Genomic DNA, 21,006 nt, shown 5'->3' with positions numbered 1-21,006 from the left:
TTATTGAGTGTTCAATTGTAAAAGAAAACAAAAACCTTGTGTACCTAATGAACTTGCGTAAAAGTGATGTTATAGCATTAATATGAAACACTGATTGGAAGCTCGTCGGTGACAAACATTTTCTGTAATACTCGGTTATCTCAATACGACATATCCATAACGTGTATGTCATATATTATAAAGTATTCGTTTAAAGGTCCTCTCTACTAGTAATAAATTTTCCAACCTAGTATGGTTTGATGTGTTTCATGGTTTGTTTTTGAATTTTGCGCAAAGCTACTCAATGGCTATCTGCGCTAGCCGTCCCTAATTTTCCAGTGTAAAACTAGAAGGAAGGCAGCTAGTCATCACTACCCAACGCCAACTCTTGGGCTACTATTTTACCAACGAATAGAGGGATTGAACGTCACATTATAACGCCTTCACGGCTGAAAAGGAGAGCATGTTTAATGCGACAGGGACGCGAACCCGCGATCCTCAGATTACGAGTCGCACGCCTTAACCCACCTGGCCATCACGGGCCATAGGTTTGATGTGTAGGAAGCTTAACACGCAATCTGCAGGTCGCGGGACTGAAACCCTTCGTCGAAATACTTCCATTTACGACCACGTAGAGTGTTAAAATATAAAAGTTCATACCTTTATTTGTTGGTAAAGGATATTCAAACCTGTATAATTGATGCAATAATCACTTAAATAATTTTTTTTCTAATCAAACCTCATTAATATGACTTCGTGCCATGCATAGTTGAGACCTAAATTTATGCATTTAAAAATGAGTATATCTAATTTAAATATATATATGGTTCAAGCTATTTCGCTTATAATTAGAATACGTAGTTTCCTCAGCTATATGTCCATTGATACATAGTAGAATATTAATTTAGTACGAAACGTTTCTTGAAAACTAACTTTATGTTGGTACCTAGTTTAATTGTTATTATCGTATCATTTCGATCATATGAATTTACTATAAAGATAGAAAGATGTTTACAACATACTAATTAATAGCAGTGAAGAGGTGTTAGTGGATTAATATTGCGTTCTGTTTTTGTATTTCTTTTCTACATGCATGAACGAATTATTATTTGAATATAAAAAATGGTGGTACACGTAAGAAAATTTTATACATATTGTAATCAGAATGAGAAGAAGGTTTTGAAAGTTTTATAGTATTCATTCATCACGTTATGTTTGGTAATATTGTATGTAATATGTGATAGACAGAAGGAAATATCTAATATTCAAATAGAAATCTAATTTTTTCAAAGTACGGTATAATTACTAAAGCAAGATACGTTAGCTTGCACAAAATAAAAACTATACCGTACGTTGTATAACTAGTTTCTTTCTTTTGGGATGGGAATACATCGACAAGATGATAACTTGGCTTCCTTTACACCGTAAGATTGATTTATTATAATAAAGGATTACGTTTAGGTTAACAATCATAATCACACGCACAAGAAAGAAAATTATTCGTAGCTTTTTTGTTTTTATGTCATATCATTACAAAGTTATTCGGGATGAAGAACAGCATTACAGTAAATTGCTGTAAAAAAACTCGAGGGCTTTAGATATATGTTATCTTTATTTTTACATATATATTCAGAGTAATTTATAATAAAAATGTTTTAATGTTTAAATTACCATACAAATCTAGCATAGTTTCCCGATAGACTGTGCTAATATTAACTAGTTTGTTGTATACAACTAGTTTGTGGTATACACACACACATATATATAAACAGAGATAAATAAAGGTTCAGAAGAACAAAAGGCGAGGAGTCACGTAGACTGGAGAAACGTATATAAACAATGAAGTACACTTTTTTTCACCGCTGAGAACGATTAGTGTAAATCTTTAGAGCTTCTGTTGTACAAGTGGGTTATTGAGTAATTTCAAGAAAAGTACAGAATAAGACTTTGGTTATCCTCAAGCTCAAAATGCTTGCTTTTGCTGTCGAAATTTTTGCTAAAAAAGTAGAACAGAAAAAACAAAAGTATCTGTTATATAATTAAATCTCTTCGCCTTTAAGCACGAAGATGGGAAACGTTTCACATTAAAATGTTGTTAGAAGATTCCCTTACCAATCACGTAAATCAACAAACTTCGTAAATATATATATATATATATATATATATATATAAACACAAACTCACAACGTTTAAAACAGAAAGTGTGTATTTCAACAATTTTAGTCTAGCTCGCTAAATGGGTTGTAAAAAGAAAGTGTTAAAACAAAATTTTTATATAGAAGTGTATTTATTCCTTCAAAAAACGTTTTCTTCTTTTGAAATGTTCTATCAATATACCAAGGACATCACTGATAGTTTGATTTTTAATTTTTATATAGAAATGAATAAACTTATGTTTTTGTTTTTATTTTGGTGAAGCAAGTAAATAAGTAATATATATTCTGCAGTTAGTTTATTAAAACGTATAAATAGAAAATAGTATGATTTGCCTTTATTTTTTATTCCTGACTAAAATAGTTGTTTTATATTTCAGGTAATTCTCCAACTTCACATTTGAAATCTGTTTTGGGCATTTTGTTTGGTGTACTTGCTGGTCTGGTCATAATGGTTATCACAATTGTATTCGTTTTTCGACTCAAGAGGAACGGAAGGGAAAAGGGTAAGACATATACACATACAAATATAATAATTTTGTAGTTTATGGTCTTTCATCACAAATTAAGAAAATACTCTATAGTAAAGAATTAATGGTTACCAGTAAGAAATTAGGAAAACACACCATGGCGAAGTAATGAAAGAAGCAAAGTCATTGTAAGAGGTCATCGACTGCAACCCATAGACCCCAATAACTCGTATATCCCTAGGGAAGAAAGAGTCTTTGAGGGATGTGGACACTATGGTGTATGGAATCAGTATGACGTCAGGCATGAATCGATTAATCTGTTTTTTGAAGGACGCAGTTACAGTTGTTTCTGAAAAAGTAATTGTAGAGGAACATATAACAAACTTAAGGCTAGAACTATAAGATTGGTTTGTTTGAAATAAAGCTCAAAGCTGCAGGACTATTGATTGATTATTGTTAGCATATCGTAAACGTAGTTGTGTCTTGAAAAATGAAATTGAGAAAATTTAATATAACATATTCTTACAATAAAAATATATTTTGTTCGAAAAGTTCGGAAAAAATGAAGAAAATTTACATTATAGCAGGAAGAAACGTTCACATTTACATTCAGATTTCAGCTGTCATTATAATTTACTGCAGCAACAGATGTAATCTGTGCACGCTCTACGTACTCTTGAATAACATCTTCTGACTTCAAGATCACCCAGGCATAGATAATCATCAAACATGATAGATATTCACCATCATATCAAGGAATATATGATTTCTAGAGCATTCATATATGTTAACCTAATGAAGATGTAAAAGTTTTAGATGCAGTAATCAATTAGTTATATGTTACACTTTAAAAAAAAAAAAGCATTAATTAATTCTAATTACGTTTTTTATTTCGAATTGGAATATTTTTAATTATCCTATTAACTTCTGAATATCAATCAAGAAAATAAACTGAACTAAATTTGATGTAAGATGTTCAACCCTGAATCTTAAACAATAATTAAGACTATTTCTTAAATATCTTAAGAGAGTGTTTTGTTGAATTTTACTGAGTCGAATATTAAAAAATTTCGAAAGCCAGTTGAATGGCAATAATCATAAAGTTATTTATACTGTGTTTGAAAGATCATTCTTTTATAAACTTTAGAAACTACATAAATAGTTAACGAATAATTCTGAAATATTTCATATAATTTACACTAAAGAAAGAGGAAATCATTATGATAAAAGATATTTTAAATTCACATTTCACGTAGCACTTCCTATAGAGTTTCAATATTCTTGTAAACAAGCGTATTTTGCAATAATTTATTAAGTTGTTCTATAAAATAAATTTCTAACGAACACAGAAATCTTAGCTATCAGATTTCAAGTTTATATTTAAAGCAACCGAATAAATTTAGTAAAACTAGTGTTTTGCTTTCTCCTGGAAATTTCTATGTGAAATATGTGTCTATTTTCATTTCATAAGCCATGAATAACTTCATTTAGTGCCATATATGATAGCATAAAGGCTAAAACATTTTAGCTCTAATATGCGAATAGTTTTGTTTCAGCAAATCAACCCCTGTGTTTCTGAGAAGTATATAAGTCACCCCCTGTTATCTACAAGCCTATAAAAACCATTCTCATCTCGTACTGAAATCTATACAGAGATATTGAATAATAATATCAAATGGATTATTATCCATAAGAAAGTGCAAATTTTACAGTCATTTTAATATTCGGATTAGTATGTAAGAAATAAAAAGAAATTGTAGTATAGAATATTAAATCTATGGTATGCTGTAAAATACAATAATTATAATTAAATATTAAAATCTCCCCAACAGAAGATTATTCAAGGCAGTATAAACAAAAGTAGGTTTTCAAAGTAATAAAATCTTTGGATGTAAATATAAGGTAGTTATATATGTACTGTTTGCCCCGGAGAGCTATTGGAGTGGTTGAAAAGTTTATTAATTTAGCTTTCAGTGTGTCTAATTGTTGTGGTTAATTGTGTGTCTAGATATATAGAAAACAAATACCCGCAGACATTTGTTTCAATAGTTAGGAGTATTGCAGACCCAGTTAAATAATTAATTAGTTAGATTATTGATATCATGTTTTTACGCTTGCAAGGTGACGAAATAATAAATATAAAATACATTTCTGTGACTCTAACATGCAGTTTGCTTGTTTTGTTTGGATTTCGCGTAAAGCTACTGTAGAGCTAGCTGCGCTAGCCGTCCCTAATTTAGCAGTGCAAGACTAGAGTGAAGGCAAATAAGCATCGCCACCCACCGCCAACTCTTTGGCTACTCTTTTACCAACGAATGGTGGGATTGACCGTCATATTATAACGTCCCTACGGCTGAAAGGGCAAGCATGTTTAGTGTGACGGCGGTCATGCATACATTGACAAGAAAGAGCGCGCTCGCAAAGGAGTGTATATCTGTCTAGATGTGTTTTTTTATTTGTAATATAAGGAAATACTTCTTTCAAGTTTCTAGGTTTTACTCCTCTGGAGCTATGGAGATCACCCAGACAAAGTAGTACGTGCGCATTCGCATGCGCATGCGTGTCTGTCTGTGATTTCTATTTGTAATATGAGAAACCACTAATTTTCTTTGTAGTTTTTCGCTATCTTGTCTCATTAAAAAAATGCATACACACACATACACAAGAATAAATGATATAGAGCTCATCCGGTATGACCAGGTGGTCAGAACGCTCGACTTGTAATCTGAGAGTCGCTAGATCGAATACGCGTCACACCAAATTGCTCACCCTTTCAGCTGTGAGGGCGTTAATACGTGATGGTCAATCCAACTTTTCGTTGGTAAAAGAATAACCCAAGTGTTGGCGATCGGTGATGATGACTAGACGCTTCCTCACTGGTATTACACTGCTAAATTAGGGACGGCTAGCACAGATAGACCTCGTTTAGCTTTGCGCAAAATTTATAAGGCAAACAAATATCTAATTACCAAGATGATTGCGAAAAAAGAATTTTGGAAAATAATGGTTTTTTCCTAATCAACTGATGTGATAGCCCACAAATTAAGTTTATTTATGATTGTATGACATAACTTCGTTGGCATCAAGTCAATTGTTTCTGAAGTCTGTGTTTTTTAGGCATTTAAACCCATTTATGTCAACAATAGTTGGGCATTATATAAAGTAAGTGTGTGTTAATTCTAAGAAAATATACAATGTTTTATTATAATGAATTAGCTCTTAAACAGCGGTCTTTTTCATTTTCTTATATTTTCAAATCAATTCATTTTTAGATCTTTCTGGTGAAGAGCAAAAGAAAGAAGAAGAAAGGTAACTTCCACTGTATATTTGTAAAATGCATCAAAATAATATATTGTCATATATCATAAAGAAATATTACAATATTCGTTTATTTTTGTAAGATATAATTTCATACACAAAATCTATTCATTATCAGAGAGAATACTTATGAGGGCAATGAAAACATATTTACATAAGTTATCCATCAAGTTATTATTAAAACATTTTACAGGAAACATTATATCCTGTGTTGTTTTATTTGCAAACATACCTCAATTTATTTATCATCAACAGTGTCATGTTTCTCGAAATTGTTTATGCAGATATTTGTTTTTTTTTAATCTTTTAATTTATGGAAAGAGAAATAAAACTTAACATAAAAAGAATTTGCAAAGAAGAAAACAAACGAAAAAATGTAAGAATTTGAATATAAGAACAAGTATATATATGAAATTTGTCTATTATTTTTATCTTTATTTATACATTTATTTCCTTTGATTTATAATTTTATGCTAATAAATATGATTTCATTGTGCTATATATGCTGACGTAAATTCAAACAAGTGTTTTCATACATTTAATTCTTTGTATGGACACTTAGCAATAATGTGAAGTTCACATTTCGGTAATAAACATTTCAATTTGCAAGGTTGTAAGCTTCAATAGATAACCAGAATTTGTCTGTTTGTTTTGAATTTTGCGCAAAGCTTTACAAGGGCTATCTGCGCTAGCCGTTTCTAGTTTAGCAGTGTAAGAATAGAGGGAAGGCGGTTGGTCCTCACCACCCACCGTCAACTCTTGGGCTACTCTTTTACCAACGAATAGTGGGATTGACCGTCATATTATAACGCTCCCATGGCTGAAAGGACGAGTACGTTTGATGTGACGGAGATTCTAACATGAACAGAGTAACAGTGTTTAAAGTTTAGAAGAAAAACTGGAAGAAGAAATATTTTATTCGTTTATCTTAGCACAAAGCAATGATATTTTATTGTTGGCAATTGGTAATATACCTAACAAACGATGTTGACATATTTATTAAAATATAATTTACAAAACAATATTTTTATCATTTTTTAGTTGAAATATGATGTTTTCTCTTGATAAGAAGATTAAAAACAACAACTATTATGTCTGTGTATCAAACACGCGAGCTTCACAGTTGTGCATGACATACATGTGCATTAAATTCACGTTTAACCTGTCCTGGTTGGTTATTACATGAAACGTGTTTCACTTATCTTTCCTTGAATCCTTATTCCATGATTCGAGAATCTATAACGAGGTAGCTGGTGTTCACGTTTTCGACGTAGTATCAATGAATCACTTAGATAATGTATTTTGTAAGAATTTCACTGTTCAAAATTTTGAACGTACACGTTTTTTAAGCCTAAGAAATTGGGACCATTGAATTATTTGTTAATAATGGTGTAATAAATGAACTGTTGATAAAGATAATAGTAAAACTCTGGAGATCAGTAGAAAGCCCCTAACCGAAGATTGCAAGGCATGTCATTTAACAATAACATTTTTGTTTCTTGAACATAGTTTACCTGTTGTTACAAAACATTACAGGGACTTGAAATACGAGTATTTCGAAACTCAACTGAATTTTGTGAGCATTGGAACTTCCTTTAGAAAAATCAACATTAACATCGTTCATTACAGATATATATGATTTGATATGTAATGCGAGATACTTAAAAAGATAGACGTAAGTATTGAATGTGCCATCTAAATCATTTTAATTGTTAAAGGGTTGCACGACAACCTTATTCATTTAACTGAAAGTTCTAATTATTATCCAAACCATTAATTATCTAAGAAGATAAAAGAAAATTTGCTGATTATTAAAAATTAAAAGCTTTGGAGCCTCTTGGAAATATTTTAATATTGAAATTTATTTTAAATAACAGCTACTCGACTTATGTTATTAATATACTTTCTGCTATATGTTATACCCATGTAATCACAGATAGTCCAATTCTCAAACATACAATAAGAATAATAAATATTTATGACTACAGAGTATAATATAGTTTTGCAATGAATAGCATAGAAAGGATAACTTAGAAAAAAGTTTATATCTTTTTCCACCAAATTAACTGTGAAAAAAAAATCTATAAATATCTAGCATGGGATCTGTTTAATAAGCTACCATTGTAATGAATGTCTTTAAAATGTTGTATGAAGCTAAAATAAATGACAGTAAACACTATGTATTTGAAAGTAAACGTGAAAGTTTACTATCTGCTTTTCTATATACGAGGGTTGTTCAAAAAAAATACGCGGACTGACGTCATAAAACAAAATGTACTTTATATAGAAGTTACAGGTCTGGGACCCCTTCAAAGTACCCTCCTCCCCAACGCACACACTTATCCCAACGGTGTTTCCACTTGTTGAAACAGTCCTGGTACGCTTCTTTTGTAATGTCCTCCAGCTCCTTCGTCGCATTTGCCTTAATGTCGGGAATTGTCTCAAATCTTATTTCTTTCAAGGGTCTTTTGAGTTTGGGGAACAAGAAAAAATCGCAAGGAGCAAGGTCAGGTGAGTACGTGGGGTGGGGAAGAACAGTGATCGAGTATTTGGCCAAAAACTCACGAGTTCTGAGGCACAAATTTCGCAGCAACGCGGTGCATCTTCAATTTTTCGGTCAAAATCTTGTAACAAGATCCAACTGATATCCCACACTCTTCAGCAAGCTCCCCTGACAGTCAGACGTCGATTTGCCCGCACCAGGGTGTTGATTTTGTCGACGTGTGGGTCGTCAGTTGACGTGGAAGGACGTCCAGGACGCTCATCATCTTCAATGGACTGTCGACCATCCTTAAAACGTTCATGCCACTTGAAACATGCCGTACGCTTCATAGCAACATCACCGTAAGCCGTGTTAAGCATAGGAAAAGTTTCAGTCGTAGATTTTCCAAGTTTAACACAAAATTTCACAGCAAGTCGTTGCTCCTTCAGGTCATTCATTCTGAAATCCGCCAAACGAAAAAATCGCACTTCACTTAAAACCGCGTAGCTAATATACAAATGAAGATATCTGCAATCGGGAAATGGCGTCGTAATAAGCTGATCTGTGCGAACCTAGCGACACCAAGCGGATTCTCCTGGAACCAACTGGAGCCGCTCAATTCAAACAGTCCACGTATTTTTTGAACAGACCTCGTATATGTGTGTGTGTGTTTAAACCGAAGCAATTTTTCTTTGAAAATTATCATTCTTAAAACCATTAAAGACGCAAATTTTGCAAATAAAAACTGTTAAACTTTATTCAATTAAGTATTTTTACTGCAAAGACTGAATGTTTTATAACATTTTAAACGGCCCGGCATGGCCAAGCGTGTTAAGGCGTGCGACCTCGTAATCTGAGGGTAGCGGATTCGCATCTCCGTCGCGCCAAACATGCTCGCCCTCCCAGCCGTGGGGGCGTTATAACGTTACGGTCAATCCCATTATTCGTTGGTTAAAGAGTAGCCCAAGAGTTGGCGGTAGGTGGTGATGACTAGCTGCCTTCCCTTTAATCTTACACTCTAAATTAGGGACGGCTAGCACAGATAGCCCTCGAGTAGCTTTGTGCGAAATTCAAAAACAAACAAACATTTTAAACTGTTAAAGAACCTAAATTTACACATTTGTTTTAAACACTCGCGTGTGTATTTTATTTAGTTTCGTATTGGTGCTTTATAATTACTCATTTAATCATAGAAAACTAAAACTGATAAGTGAATTATTACTTCGTAAAAAGCCTTTAGTAAATTGCTTTGTATATTCGTAAAATTCTACGTATAAAAACTACTACACAAATGGCGCATGACGTGATAAGGTTGGAAGTATATGAAAAGAAATAAAATAAAACAAAATTTTAGAACTGTGCTTCCAGCTTTCTAGAAGTGTAAGCCAAGTACAATTAATTTTGAGTTATATATATACGTAACGGATACTCTTAATGGTGATATTCATGTATTATATGATAAATATAAAATTATGTTATGTCTCATTCATACAATGTAAAAAAGTAATTATTTTATGATATAGAAACATTTTTATTTGCCCAAGTGAGAGAACAGTGAACGACTTTACTAATATTGTTTGACACTCTGTTTGTGAGTGCAAATAGTGTTGGCCACCTGCTAGTACAGCGGTAAGTCTACGGATTTACAACGCCAAAATGAAGGGTTCGATTACCCTCGGTTGGCCCAGCAGATAGCCCAATGTGGCTTTGCTATAAGAAAACACACACAAGCAACAGTGCTGAAGTTACGTAATATACCGCACCTAGCAATATTAACTAACGACTCTCATTATTTTATAATAAAATAAATTACACAGAAAATCTCGAGAACAATTTAAATCTATCACCCTCTCCTTCGCCTGTTAGCCTGCTTTAAATTACTAATAACATATTGGACAACTGATCCTGCAGTTAAGCATTTATAAACATAGTTATTTCATATGTATAATCTATTTACAGATTATTACACTTCCGTCATGAAGGAATCGCGGTGAATAATCGGTAAACATAAGGGCTTATAACGCTAAATAACAGAGTTTAGTCTAGGCAGTGGGCACAGTGGAGATAGCCCATGGTGCAACTATGCGTTTAACTGAGTAAACAATGAAATAATCATTGTGAGATCCATTCTCAACAACATTGTGGTTTTAATCTTACCCTTGTATATATCACGCTGAATTGAAATAGACATTTCATTTTGATAAGCAACACCATTCAACTCAGTAGGTAAAAAAGTTACCATTTTAAAACTTCCCGTTCTTGTTAATGCCCCGACCATTATTCTTATAATATTATCCATCTTCTTTATCAGGTCCTGCTTTTTACCTAGTCCGGATTCCATGTGGAAAATGACCTTATGATACTATTAAATCCTTAAGAAAGTTTGTTTTCAATTCGGTTCCCTTCATCTTTAAACGCTGTAACTTTTAAAATGATAAAATACTTTTTTTTCCTTTATTCTCAACTAATAATTTGTTATTGATCAAAAGCAAAAATTCTTGCTTTGACGTCACACCCACATCTAAGTTTTAATCGCCTCTCATAATATCTGGTAAAAAGATTAACCTTCTGTGTAATTGACGAGTTAAATCAAACACTCGAACACGTTTTTGTTGAAAAAGTTCTCGATTTTAAAACAGGTTATATTTCAACAATCAACGAAAAACTTGTGTACAGGATAGATTTGATCTTCTAATTCGTTTATTTTTTCGGTCATAATTAACATTCTCTGAAACATTATCTTCACTATGGTGACTCTTCCAAGGTAAATGACCAGTGCATTCAGTTCAATAAAAATAAGTTTACTTATGGAAGTGAACAGGTCTAATAACGCACACTTAAGGGTTGTGCAATTGTTGGAAATTATCTTTACACTCATATCTTTCCTGTCTTTAAATTATTTAAAGTGTATTTTCAGACATACCATGCACAACAGTTCAAATGTGCTATTGGCCTAAAGAGGTCTAACAAACATCATATATGTCTAAGTAAACATTATTTCATATGGTAGGAGAATGTCTCAAACCCGCCTTAGAATATCCCATATATTATACACACTTAAATATTATGTTACTTACGAATAGCCTCTCCGTTATAGTGCAGAATCTCTACCCCTTTTCAACTAATGTTTCTTTCCAGTTTTGATAATCCAGTTATAGTTATTTGTATTTTTTTTAAGCCAACACACTTCGTATTTGTTTGTTTATTGTTAACACAAAGGTACATAAATGGCTATCTGTATGGTTACAAACAAGTCCGTTTTAAAGTTATAATCCTTCAGATATATTACAAAGCTATGGGAGAAGAGGGGAAAACATGACGTCTGGTTTTTCTTCCTACTTTATTATCACACGTCTTAACTTTAGACTTTCATTTCTTCATAACTTTCAGAACATTATCAGCAACTTCTGAGAGCTTATAAACATTACTGGTTCTTTTCTAAACTTACGTCTTCTTTAAAATTACAGCTGACTGTGAAAATAATTAAAATATTCGTCACCTTCCCCGCTTTTTCCAGCGTGATTGAAAGTCGAAGGTTCTCAAATTATGGACAGTTAAAACAGGATATTATTAACATCAACATTGATGTAGGATAAAATGACTAAGTTAAAAGAAGAGAGATTTGACAAAATAACAACTCTCAACTGATAAATTCTTTTAAACACGCCTCTTCCTTTCCAATACTACTGCAGGAGGATTGATTATTACTGTAACGAGTTCTGATAAAACTATTCGAATATAATGAATACCGTTTAATGTTGCCAAGTGCTGCTAATGTACATGATTCAATGGATTTTGGAGAACGTTATGACAATGTTGAAATTCATGAACAGGTTAAAGATATAACTAATTTTATTCAATATTTCATGAAAACACTCACGACATTTATTTTCTCTTCACTCTTACCTACTGTGTAACCGTCTTCTGCTAATTCATGTGTTTTTCATCTAGTTTATTCAGTTTATTTTTCGCTGCATTAATTTATTTAACTTTTGAATCTGAAAACCAAATACAATTTCTAAACTTGATTAATCTTGAAATCATTCTGTCAAAGTAAGCTTAATGCCAATTCTACGCTTTGCCAAAACTCCTCAGTGAGAAAGAGGCAAGTTTATGGACTAACAACTCTATAATCCGGTGTTCGACTCTCTACGGTGGACATAGTAGATAGTTCAATGTAGTTTTGGTCTAAGTGAAAGAATATAAACTTTACCAAGTCCTCCTTTATTGTGCTGTTGACTAGTTATCAATTACACTTACACTTCATTCATTTATAGTTAATTACATAAACATCTCAACGTTAACGCATCAGTATTTTTAATATCTTAGAACCTGCATTAAAGGTCTATCAAATTTATTTACCCCTAACTACAATGAGAGAAGTAAGTAGGAATTTCTTCACTCTCTTGTTATTTTCAAAATAAAACTGATTCCTCACAAAACTCAACACCAACCGGAAAAAAAAGTATATCATTATATTCATACTCTACCCCTGAGATATGATTCCACCAACCATATGATGGCTCAACGATAAGCCTGAAGGTATGTACGATTAAAATGGGGCTATGATACTCACTGTATGTAGATCACAGACAGTGTTTTATGTAGCCTTGCGCCTAAAATAAATACCAAATGAGCGTTTACGTTGACAGTGATACCAGCTAACTAGAAACTTTCGACATTTTCCAATACAATAACTTCCAAATAAATTGATATATATATGTATATTAGTTTTTTGTTACTTGAAAAAAACAAGCCTAAACAAAATACGCTGCACTAATTGAAATGATCCCAGGGTACAAGCTATAATGTGGGAGTATAAAATGTATCCTAGGTTTTGGAGGTGACTCGGAAAGTAGGATCCACATTGCGGTGGGGATACACCGTCTATAAGTCTTAACCTCCATTTTCCATGTTATTAACACTATTTATCCAGCAGAATTAGAAATTGAAAATACTTCAATATCGAATACAGAAATACATTATTTATATTTAAAAATTAAAATAACTGATAAGGATATTAATACAAACATTTTTGACAAAAGCAAATATTTTGCCTTTCCAATCTATGGTTTACTCTTTTTAATAGTAATGTACTAATGAAGGGTATATTCTTCTGTTATAAGTATTATAACTTTGCAATTTTTCTTGTATTGTAAAATTTGTAATAAATACAATATTTTATCTGTAATGTTCAAATACTGACACAAAAAGTAATAGTTAATGGATTTATTAAAGAAACTTTAAATGAAATTATTAAACTATTTAAAACTGTAACAAATATAAGAATGTATTAAATAAATATAAATAAATAAAAATTAGAGAAAATCTACTTAAAATTTCTAATAACTATTTTTAGCTATGAATAAGGTAATTTAACAACTTGGGAATACTTTAAGAGGAAGTACACCTTGCCGTATATAAAGGCTTTTTTTAGAAAATGATAGTCACAGTAGACTTGATGAATGTGTGGTGTTTGGGAGCTATACTAATTTGTTTCGATAGCTGGATGGGATGCTTCATGCTCGTTTTGTTTATTTGCTGTGCTATCAATTAGTGCATTCCTACCATAATAGGGATTGGAATGTTTACTTCAACAGGTACGTTTTCAACTTACTTACTCCCAAATGGCAGTACCTTATTTGCTTTTTCTTATTTTTATTTCAATTTTTTTTCTTAACTTGGGAGAGCAGTCACCTTTCCACAACTGTCTTCAGGTAATGAAGGAAGGATGATATAAATGTAGGACGTTGTGGACTTGAGCACCCATATATCGCCCTCACAATTTCTATTATTGTATCTATTGCTACTCTTTTATTTCTTATATGAGACTGGCGAATAGAGGTTAAGACTGATAGACTGTGTATCTCCACCGCAATGTAGGCCCTACTTCCGTAGTCACCTCCAAAACATAGAGTACATTATATAATCTACATTATAGTTTGTACTCTGAGATCTTTTCAATTAGTGTAGCGTTTTGTTATTTATTTTTGTTGCGGCTTGTATTTTTAAGTTATAACGAACTAATATAATTAGTCAGAGGTTTGAATTTGCTATTTTTAACGCAGACCTTTTTTGTGATTTTGCTTATTTAACTTCATTAAAATATTTTTATATACACTACCATAATATATATAAAAAAACACTCAGACTTCATTTCTCAGTTAACCATCTTTGCCATTCCAGGCCCACTATATTAAGAGATGATGACGTTGGTGAAAAACCTACAGCTTCGAGCGATCCAGATCTTATTCCTTTACAGCCACAATCACTGTGTAAGTAAAATAAAATATCACATACACTTTCCTCAATTTATTATTTTTATAGTCCTAGCTCTTAATGTCGCTTAAATGAAATCGCTACTAAAATATTCCAGAGTAAACAATTAACTAGTGGGTTTTAAGTGTGTGAAATATTGTATTTTATATTAAAGTAATATCAGTTGGATTTTTCAACGTTCAACATAAAGATTTCTTTAAAATCCAAAATTTAACATACATTTATCTTATAGATATGCTCATGGTAACTCGGCCGTTAACCTGGAGGATTATAACACTAAAAATAAGAATTCGATACCTGCTGAGTAGCTTTGTGCTTATCAACTAACAAGTAACAATAATTAGCGCTTCTTTTGCCACATTATTTTCAGTTGCGATCACCTCTTTGCCAATGGATCCTCCTGAGGTTACGGGCATACGAACATTTGTTCACAGAGACAGAAAAGGAGACTTTCTATCAGATGTTGCAGAAGAGAAGGACACAATGGAAGAAGCCTCTACCACTGTAGCAACCTTGCCACTCGCAGAAAAAGGCGTAGTATTTATACAGGTTGGCTTATTTGTATTTTGGGTGTGTAGGTGATTGTTTCACACACATGTTTTTTAAAAAAGACGTAACATATTTTCAGATAACTCTTTATCTGATGTTTAAAAATGATCTCATACAGCTCTCTCTTTTTAATCTATAAACAGCAAAATATCGATTATTTCACAATTTTTCACTCGAACACTAAGTACTAAAAAGACTCATCATAAGCCTTAATAATGAAACCGTAATCTAACTTTATAACGTAGTTAAATAAAAGGCTTAGAACGTTTTCTCAGATTTTTTCTTAATAATTCTTATTATTATTAAATAATATTATTTTCCCACGGAAAGCGCAGCTGAATGGGTAGCTTGGCGGACTAAGCAAAAGTTCGTTGAGTGTAGTCCGTTACAAGAGTAGGTAGACTTTCACAAGTCTATCACTTCAATAGGTGGAAAGATAGTAAACATGGTATTCATGTTGTTTTGTGCAAAATACAAACAAAGAAACTAGTTTCGCCACTGTCTACTGAAACAATGTGTCTCCTTCACTTATAAAAAATATTTATTTTTTAATTATTACAAATGTTACTCAACACTTCCTTCTAAACTTATACATGTACTTAAGTTAATATTATAGAGAGAGATCGCGTTTTTATTCACGTACAGTCAGAGCATCTTAGTGCACTAAAAAGCGTTCAGTTAGATCACTAAGCTGGTCCATCACGCTCTAATTATTAATACAAGAACGTCACACACTTTCATTTAACAGTCACAAGTAAATCAGTTTCTATTTGATGCCACGAGCTTTAATGAATTTCTTAGCATTATAAAGAACGCGCACAGTTTTGGCTGAGAATAGAAAATAAGAGGCTTATAGATACAGATATTTCAGTTATTAAAGCTTAAATGTCTAGAAACTAGAAGACAAATCTTTATAAGTTGTCCTTAAGCAAGAAGAGAAATATTCGTAAAGCAGTTCTTAAATGAAACTGTTTTTTTTTTTCATCGCGTCGGACTTACTTTTCACGCTACACTGATTATTTTAACTTATTATAAACATGACAGGAGTCCAACATCCTTCATGCTATTTGTTTCGCAGATCTGCATTAGTGAAAACAATGAATTCTCTTTTCTGTGATGAAATATTTGGTAACTTGCGAGTAGTGTAATAACTGTTATTCTTTGAAATTAAGGAGAAAAATGAAATCATAGGAGACAACTAGAAAAACCAAGCAGATTAATTCGGAAAAAGAAAGAAATCAAATAAATAATTGCTTTATTTACGAAATATGACATATTATGTGATTTTTACAGAAAATATAAGTCTAACAAAAAACAACAACAACAACAAATCTGAGATGTAAGTTTTCACAAGCTCTTATTAATTTTAATTCATGTAACTATCTTAATCCGGCCCGAAATGGCCAGGTGATTAAGGCGCTTGATTCACAATCTGAAAGTCGCGTGTTTGAATTCTCGTCACTTCACATATATTCGCCCTTTCAGCCATAGGGGCGTTATAATGTTTCGGTCAATCCCAAGAGTACTCTAAGAGTTGGTTGCAGGATGTGATTACTAACTCTAGTCTTACACTGCTAAATTAAGGACGGCTAACTACGATATCCCTTGTGTAGCTTTGCGCATAATTCAAACATAAGTAAAAAATTAACTTGTTCAGGTGATAAACTTTTTTTCTTTGTCAGAAGATATATAAACTTGAAATATAATTTGAGATGATTACCCTTTTAAAATCTTTGTAAGAAGGTCATATATACATAAATGTATTATTTTTTGAAAAGTGCGTTGGAAAACTGAAACGTCAGGGATAATTAAATCAATTTGTATTTTACTTCGTTTTCTCTTTCTATAGTGATATCATATTAACTTAAGTATGAAATTCTCTCCACACTATGGGGTTCATTAAGCCTTTTCTGTAGATGCTAATTTCTAGTTTTACTTATTAAAATGTTAATAGCTATGTTGATCTTTAATTTATAAGTAATGTTCTTGGTGAATTTGATTATTGTTATTATGATTCAGTGGAAAAAACTACTAATTCACACTTCCAAAGCTTTGCAAAATACATCTGTGTTTGGAGATATTCGGTATTTTTTTTTCGTTTTTCTAAATCTTCACGCAATTGCTCTACTTATAAATTAACTTCTAGTAAACTGGATGTATAAATGTCATAAAGCTGTGCTAAACCTCTTCGCTCAGACAAAGGTTGCATACCATACAGTTTTCAATAAAATTTATATACTTGCTTGACCCTGTTCATTTATTTATTTAATGGTGTGAAAAAGTTATTGTTAAAGTTCACATGATCTTAGGAATTACTTCCCTTGAATATGTGTAAGAGAGTTGATCGTTGTAGTAGATAATCTAAGATTGTGGATTGATTCAATAGAACTTTTGGTAAGACAGGAATGACTGGCATCTTTATTATTCCGGCTCATGTCGGTGTCTCTCGCAGATGTATCAGTTTGTTTATCTAGCAAAGAAAGAAACGTGTATAAAGAATATTAAAACTTAACAGTTTGTTTGGTTTTGTTTGTTTGTTGAATTTCGCGCAAAGCTACTCGAGGGCTATCTGCGCTAGTCGTCCCTAATTTAGCAGTGTAAAACTGGAGGGAAGGTAGCTAGTCACCACCACCCACCGCAAAGTCTTGGGCTACTATTTTACCAACGAATAGTGGGATTGACTGTACCATTTTATCGCCCCCACGGTTGAAAGGGCGAACATGTTTGGTGCGACGGGGATTCAAACCAGCGACCCTCGGATTACGAGTCGAAAGCCTTAACCCACGTGGCCATGTCGCGCCAAACTTCACAGAATTGGTAAATAAATAAAAAAAAAACATTTGAGTATTTTTATTTTGAATAAAGGTTTCCCTCACTCATGCCTCTTTCATGTTTTTTATTTACTTTTCCTCTTTGAAACTATCATGCATATAACGCTTAGGGATCCTTCTGTACTGTAAATACATGCAAAGTTGTGCAGGCTATCATTGTGCCTAAATATCACAATAAAAGCAATTTATCTATGTTAATGACAGTTATGAGTAAAAGCTCTATTTCGTAGATTTCAGAAAATATTGTTATTACTGTTTTATATATCAGGTCTACAGTTGTGTATTGTGATTCACATCATAACTGCGAGTTCAAAACTTTTGTTTACGTTTCTTGAAATGAAGTGCCTAACAACGAAAATACGACTTTTTAATATCATATGCACGTGATAACCATGAGTGGCACTTTCTTGTGTCTTCCTTGTCAAACGAATGAGATTTGCCAGCTTAAGTACCAGCTAAACTCTGAAAGACGCAGAAGAGTTTTTTCGATATAAATACTTCTTCACCATGTATTCTTACTGCAAGCAAAATAATTTCTTAATATAAATATAAGAGTAAAATATAGTAATTATACAATTATATAAGCTATTATTTGAAGAAGTAAGTTTGTTTTCGCTAATAACTGGCGAGCCGCTGAACTGATTGTCACCAAATCTGACCTGGAAGACCATAGGTATCCCACACACTGAAGGATTGCGTCAACTAGTTATATAATAATTGAAAATAAAAATTACACCGTCTTTTGTGTGATTTCATTCGATTGAAGTAAGTTTTTTTTTTTTTTGTTTACAAACGTCAGGAATATTTTCCTGACTTCAAATTAGTAAGAAAACTTCGAAGTGCTTCAGGTTATTATGGTATATTAATGATAAATCATTGCTCATAGTATGGTCTTCTTGTTAAATTATGTAGTTTTTCTTTCAAAATAACAAACTTTATTTGTCTCTTATTTCATTACGAAAAATTACAAGAAGTTAAAAAATGTTTATGATAAGTAATAACATATTTTATTCGAAGAATGTACTGATTAATTTATAATGCATTATGTTGGATATCGGTTACACAGTAACAATCATACTTTTTTGCCTATAAGCACTAACTGTAGCAGACGTAGAATGTTTAACATGTTATAACATGTATTCCCTTTTCCTTTCACAAGTGGATTATTAGAAGTTTTTATTGTATCTGTTCTTCGTCCATATTTATTGTTCACCTGTGAGATGAGTTATTTAATTTGACCAGTCTGTATATACGGTATATAGAATAGTGCCTCCCGCCAGTACAGCGATAAGTCTACGGATTTACAACGCTAAAATCAAAGGTTCGATTTTCCTCGGTTGGATCGGCAGATAGCCAGATGTGGCTTTGCTATAAGAGAACACACACGCACACACATGGAGAATAATTGTACAAACGGTCAATAAAATGGTTGCAAAATGCAAATATTATGTGATTACTTTCCTTCTATTATAGGAAAAAGTATAGGAACGTATTGAAAGGATATTTACACTTTGTAGCCGTAATCCAACGAGTTAAACACCAGCATAAACCTCATAAACATACCATGAGTCGTGCGGTGAATGCACTCGTGATTGCCAGAACAGAAATGGCACATGAAAATCGCGTAGAAATCAAACTGTTCGTTGAAGTAAAACTTTAAGGCACCAATAAGAGATCTATGAAAAATCTCAGGAAGGTATGCGAAATGTGTACTATTTATAATAAAAGTACTCGAGGTAGAAAGCTCATACTGCCCAATATGGTGTTAATTAATTTATCTGAAGGTGCAAGTGTAGAGTTTATCTTAAGTATAGTTAGATAAACAATAGCCTTAATCAGTTTGCATCTCCTATAAAACCACTACTTGGGGCATACAACCAAATTAAAAGGCATCAGGTGTCAAATAATTGGATGAATAAATATAATGCGTTTCATCATTAGAGGTGAATCAAAGTTGATACTATACAGAAAAAAGGTTTTTTTTTTAAATGTAATAAAGAGATGAACGATGTCACAATCAACAAACATCTATACTGAAGTATAGAGCGGGGAGTAAGGTCCAGAACTAAAATGTGAGTTCTATTTTGGTCAGTTATGTAGAAGACGTTTTCTGGGTAGATGATACACTGGCTGCTAATGGATACAAACATATTCTTATTCGTAAAGCCATTATCTGAGAACAAGACCTATTGGGCAGGAATTCATTTCTAGCAGAATAATGATCTCAAGTTTGCAGAGATATGGTGAAGCATTATTTCGACGTTAAAGGAAGACAAAGGGATATTCGTAATTGGGTTTGGCTTTCACAATGTCCCCTTATGAAAGTGATCCTTTATCTTTTGTACTAATATAATGTATTAATAATAAGCTGACCATTTAAGTACAACTACAAACGTCTTGTAACTTGCGCAGTTGTATCACATATGACTTCATGCAATAAGTTACAGTATTGCAAATAATGTATCCGTGTATGTATTTATGTACTTTACAATTACTTTTGAAATACTTTCAATCTTCAAAGTGGCGTGAAGTGTAGTTTTAGTTATAAATTAAATAGTAAAGGGTTATGCACATGTGACGATGCATTATCAAACATTGATATCACAGATCGTTAGATACGTATATCAAGAACTTGGATTGTAGAGCCTTTGCTCACATACAAGACTTTTGATGCAACCTGAATATATCTGTCCAAACACAGTGAATAATATTTAAAGTAGATAAAATTTTATTTTTGTGAAACGATCTTTACACAACAAATTTTTATTAACGTTTTGACAATGTGTAGAGGGAAACATTTAATTTATAATTATAAGCATGTTCAAACAATAAAATGGACAACACTTTCAGTTCATTATACGAGAGTCTTAAAATTTAAATGTATTATTTATCAGAAATGTTGTTTTCACCCATATGTCACTACTTTCGCCAAGAATAAATCTAAG

The 21,006-nt window shown here is 32.3% G+C and overlaps 1 protein-coding gene across 1 annotated transcript in view; it reads left to right on the top strand.

Annotated features, from left to right (window-relative positions):
- Window positions 1-21,006, top strand: part of LOC143248389 (neural cell adhesion molecule 2-like) — an 82,947-nt gene that overhangs the window by 38,627 nt on the left and 23,314 nt on the right. Inside the window, exons 9-12 of the mRNA XM_076496747.1 lie at window positions 2,513-2,638; window positions 5,875-5,911; window positions 14,589-14,677; window positions 15,052-15,230. Of these exons, the coding sequence (XP_076352862.1) occupies window positions 2,513-2,638; window positions 5,875-5,911; window positions 14,589-14,677; window positions 15,052-15,230 (431 nt within the window). The remainder of the gene's footprint in view (window positions 1-2,512; window positions 2,639-5,874; window positions 5,912-14,588; window positions 14,678-15,051; window positions 15,231-21,006) is intronic.

This window comes from Tachypleus tridentatus, chromosome 4 (assembly GCF_004210375.1).
Source record: "Tachypleus tridentatus isolate NWPU-2018 chromosome 4, ASM421037v1, whole genome shotgun sequence".
Classification (NCBI taxonomy): domain Eukaryota; kingdom Metazoa; phylum Arthropoda; class Merostomata; order Xiphosura; family Limulidae; genus Tachypleus; species Tachypleus tridentatus.
The sequence above is the reverse complement of the archived record's forward strand: the minus strand, read 5'-3'. Positions and strand labels throughout refer to the sequence as shown.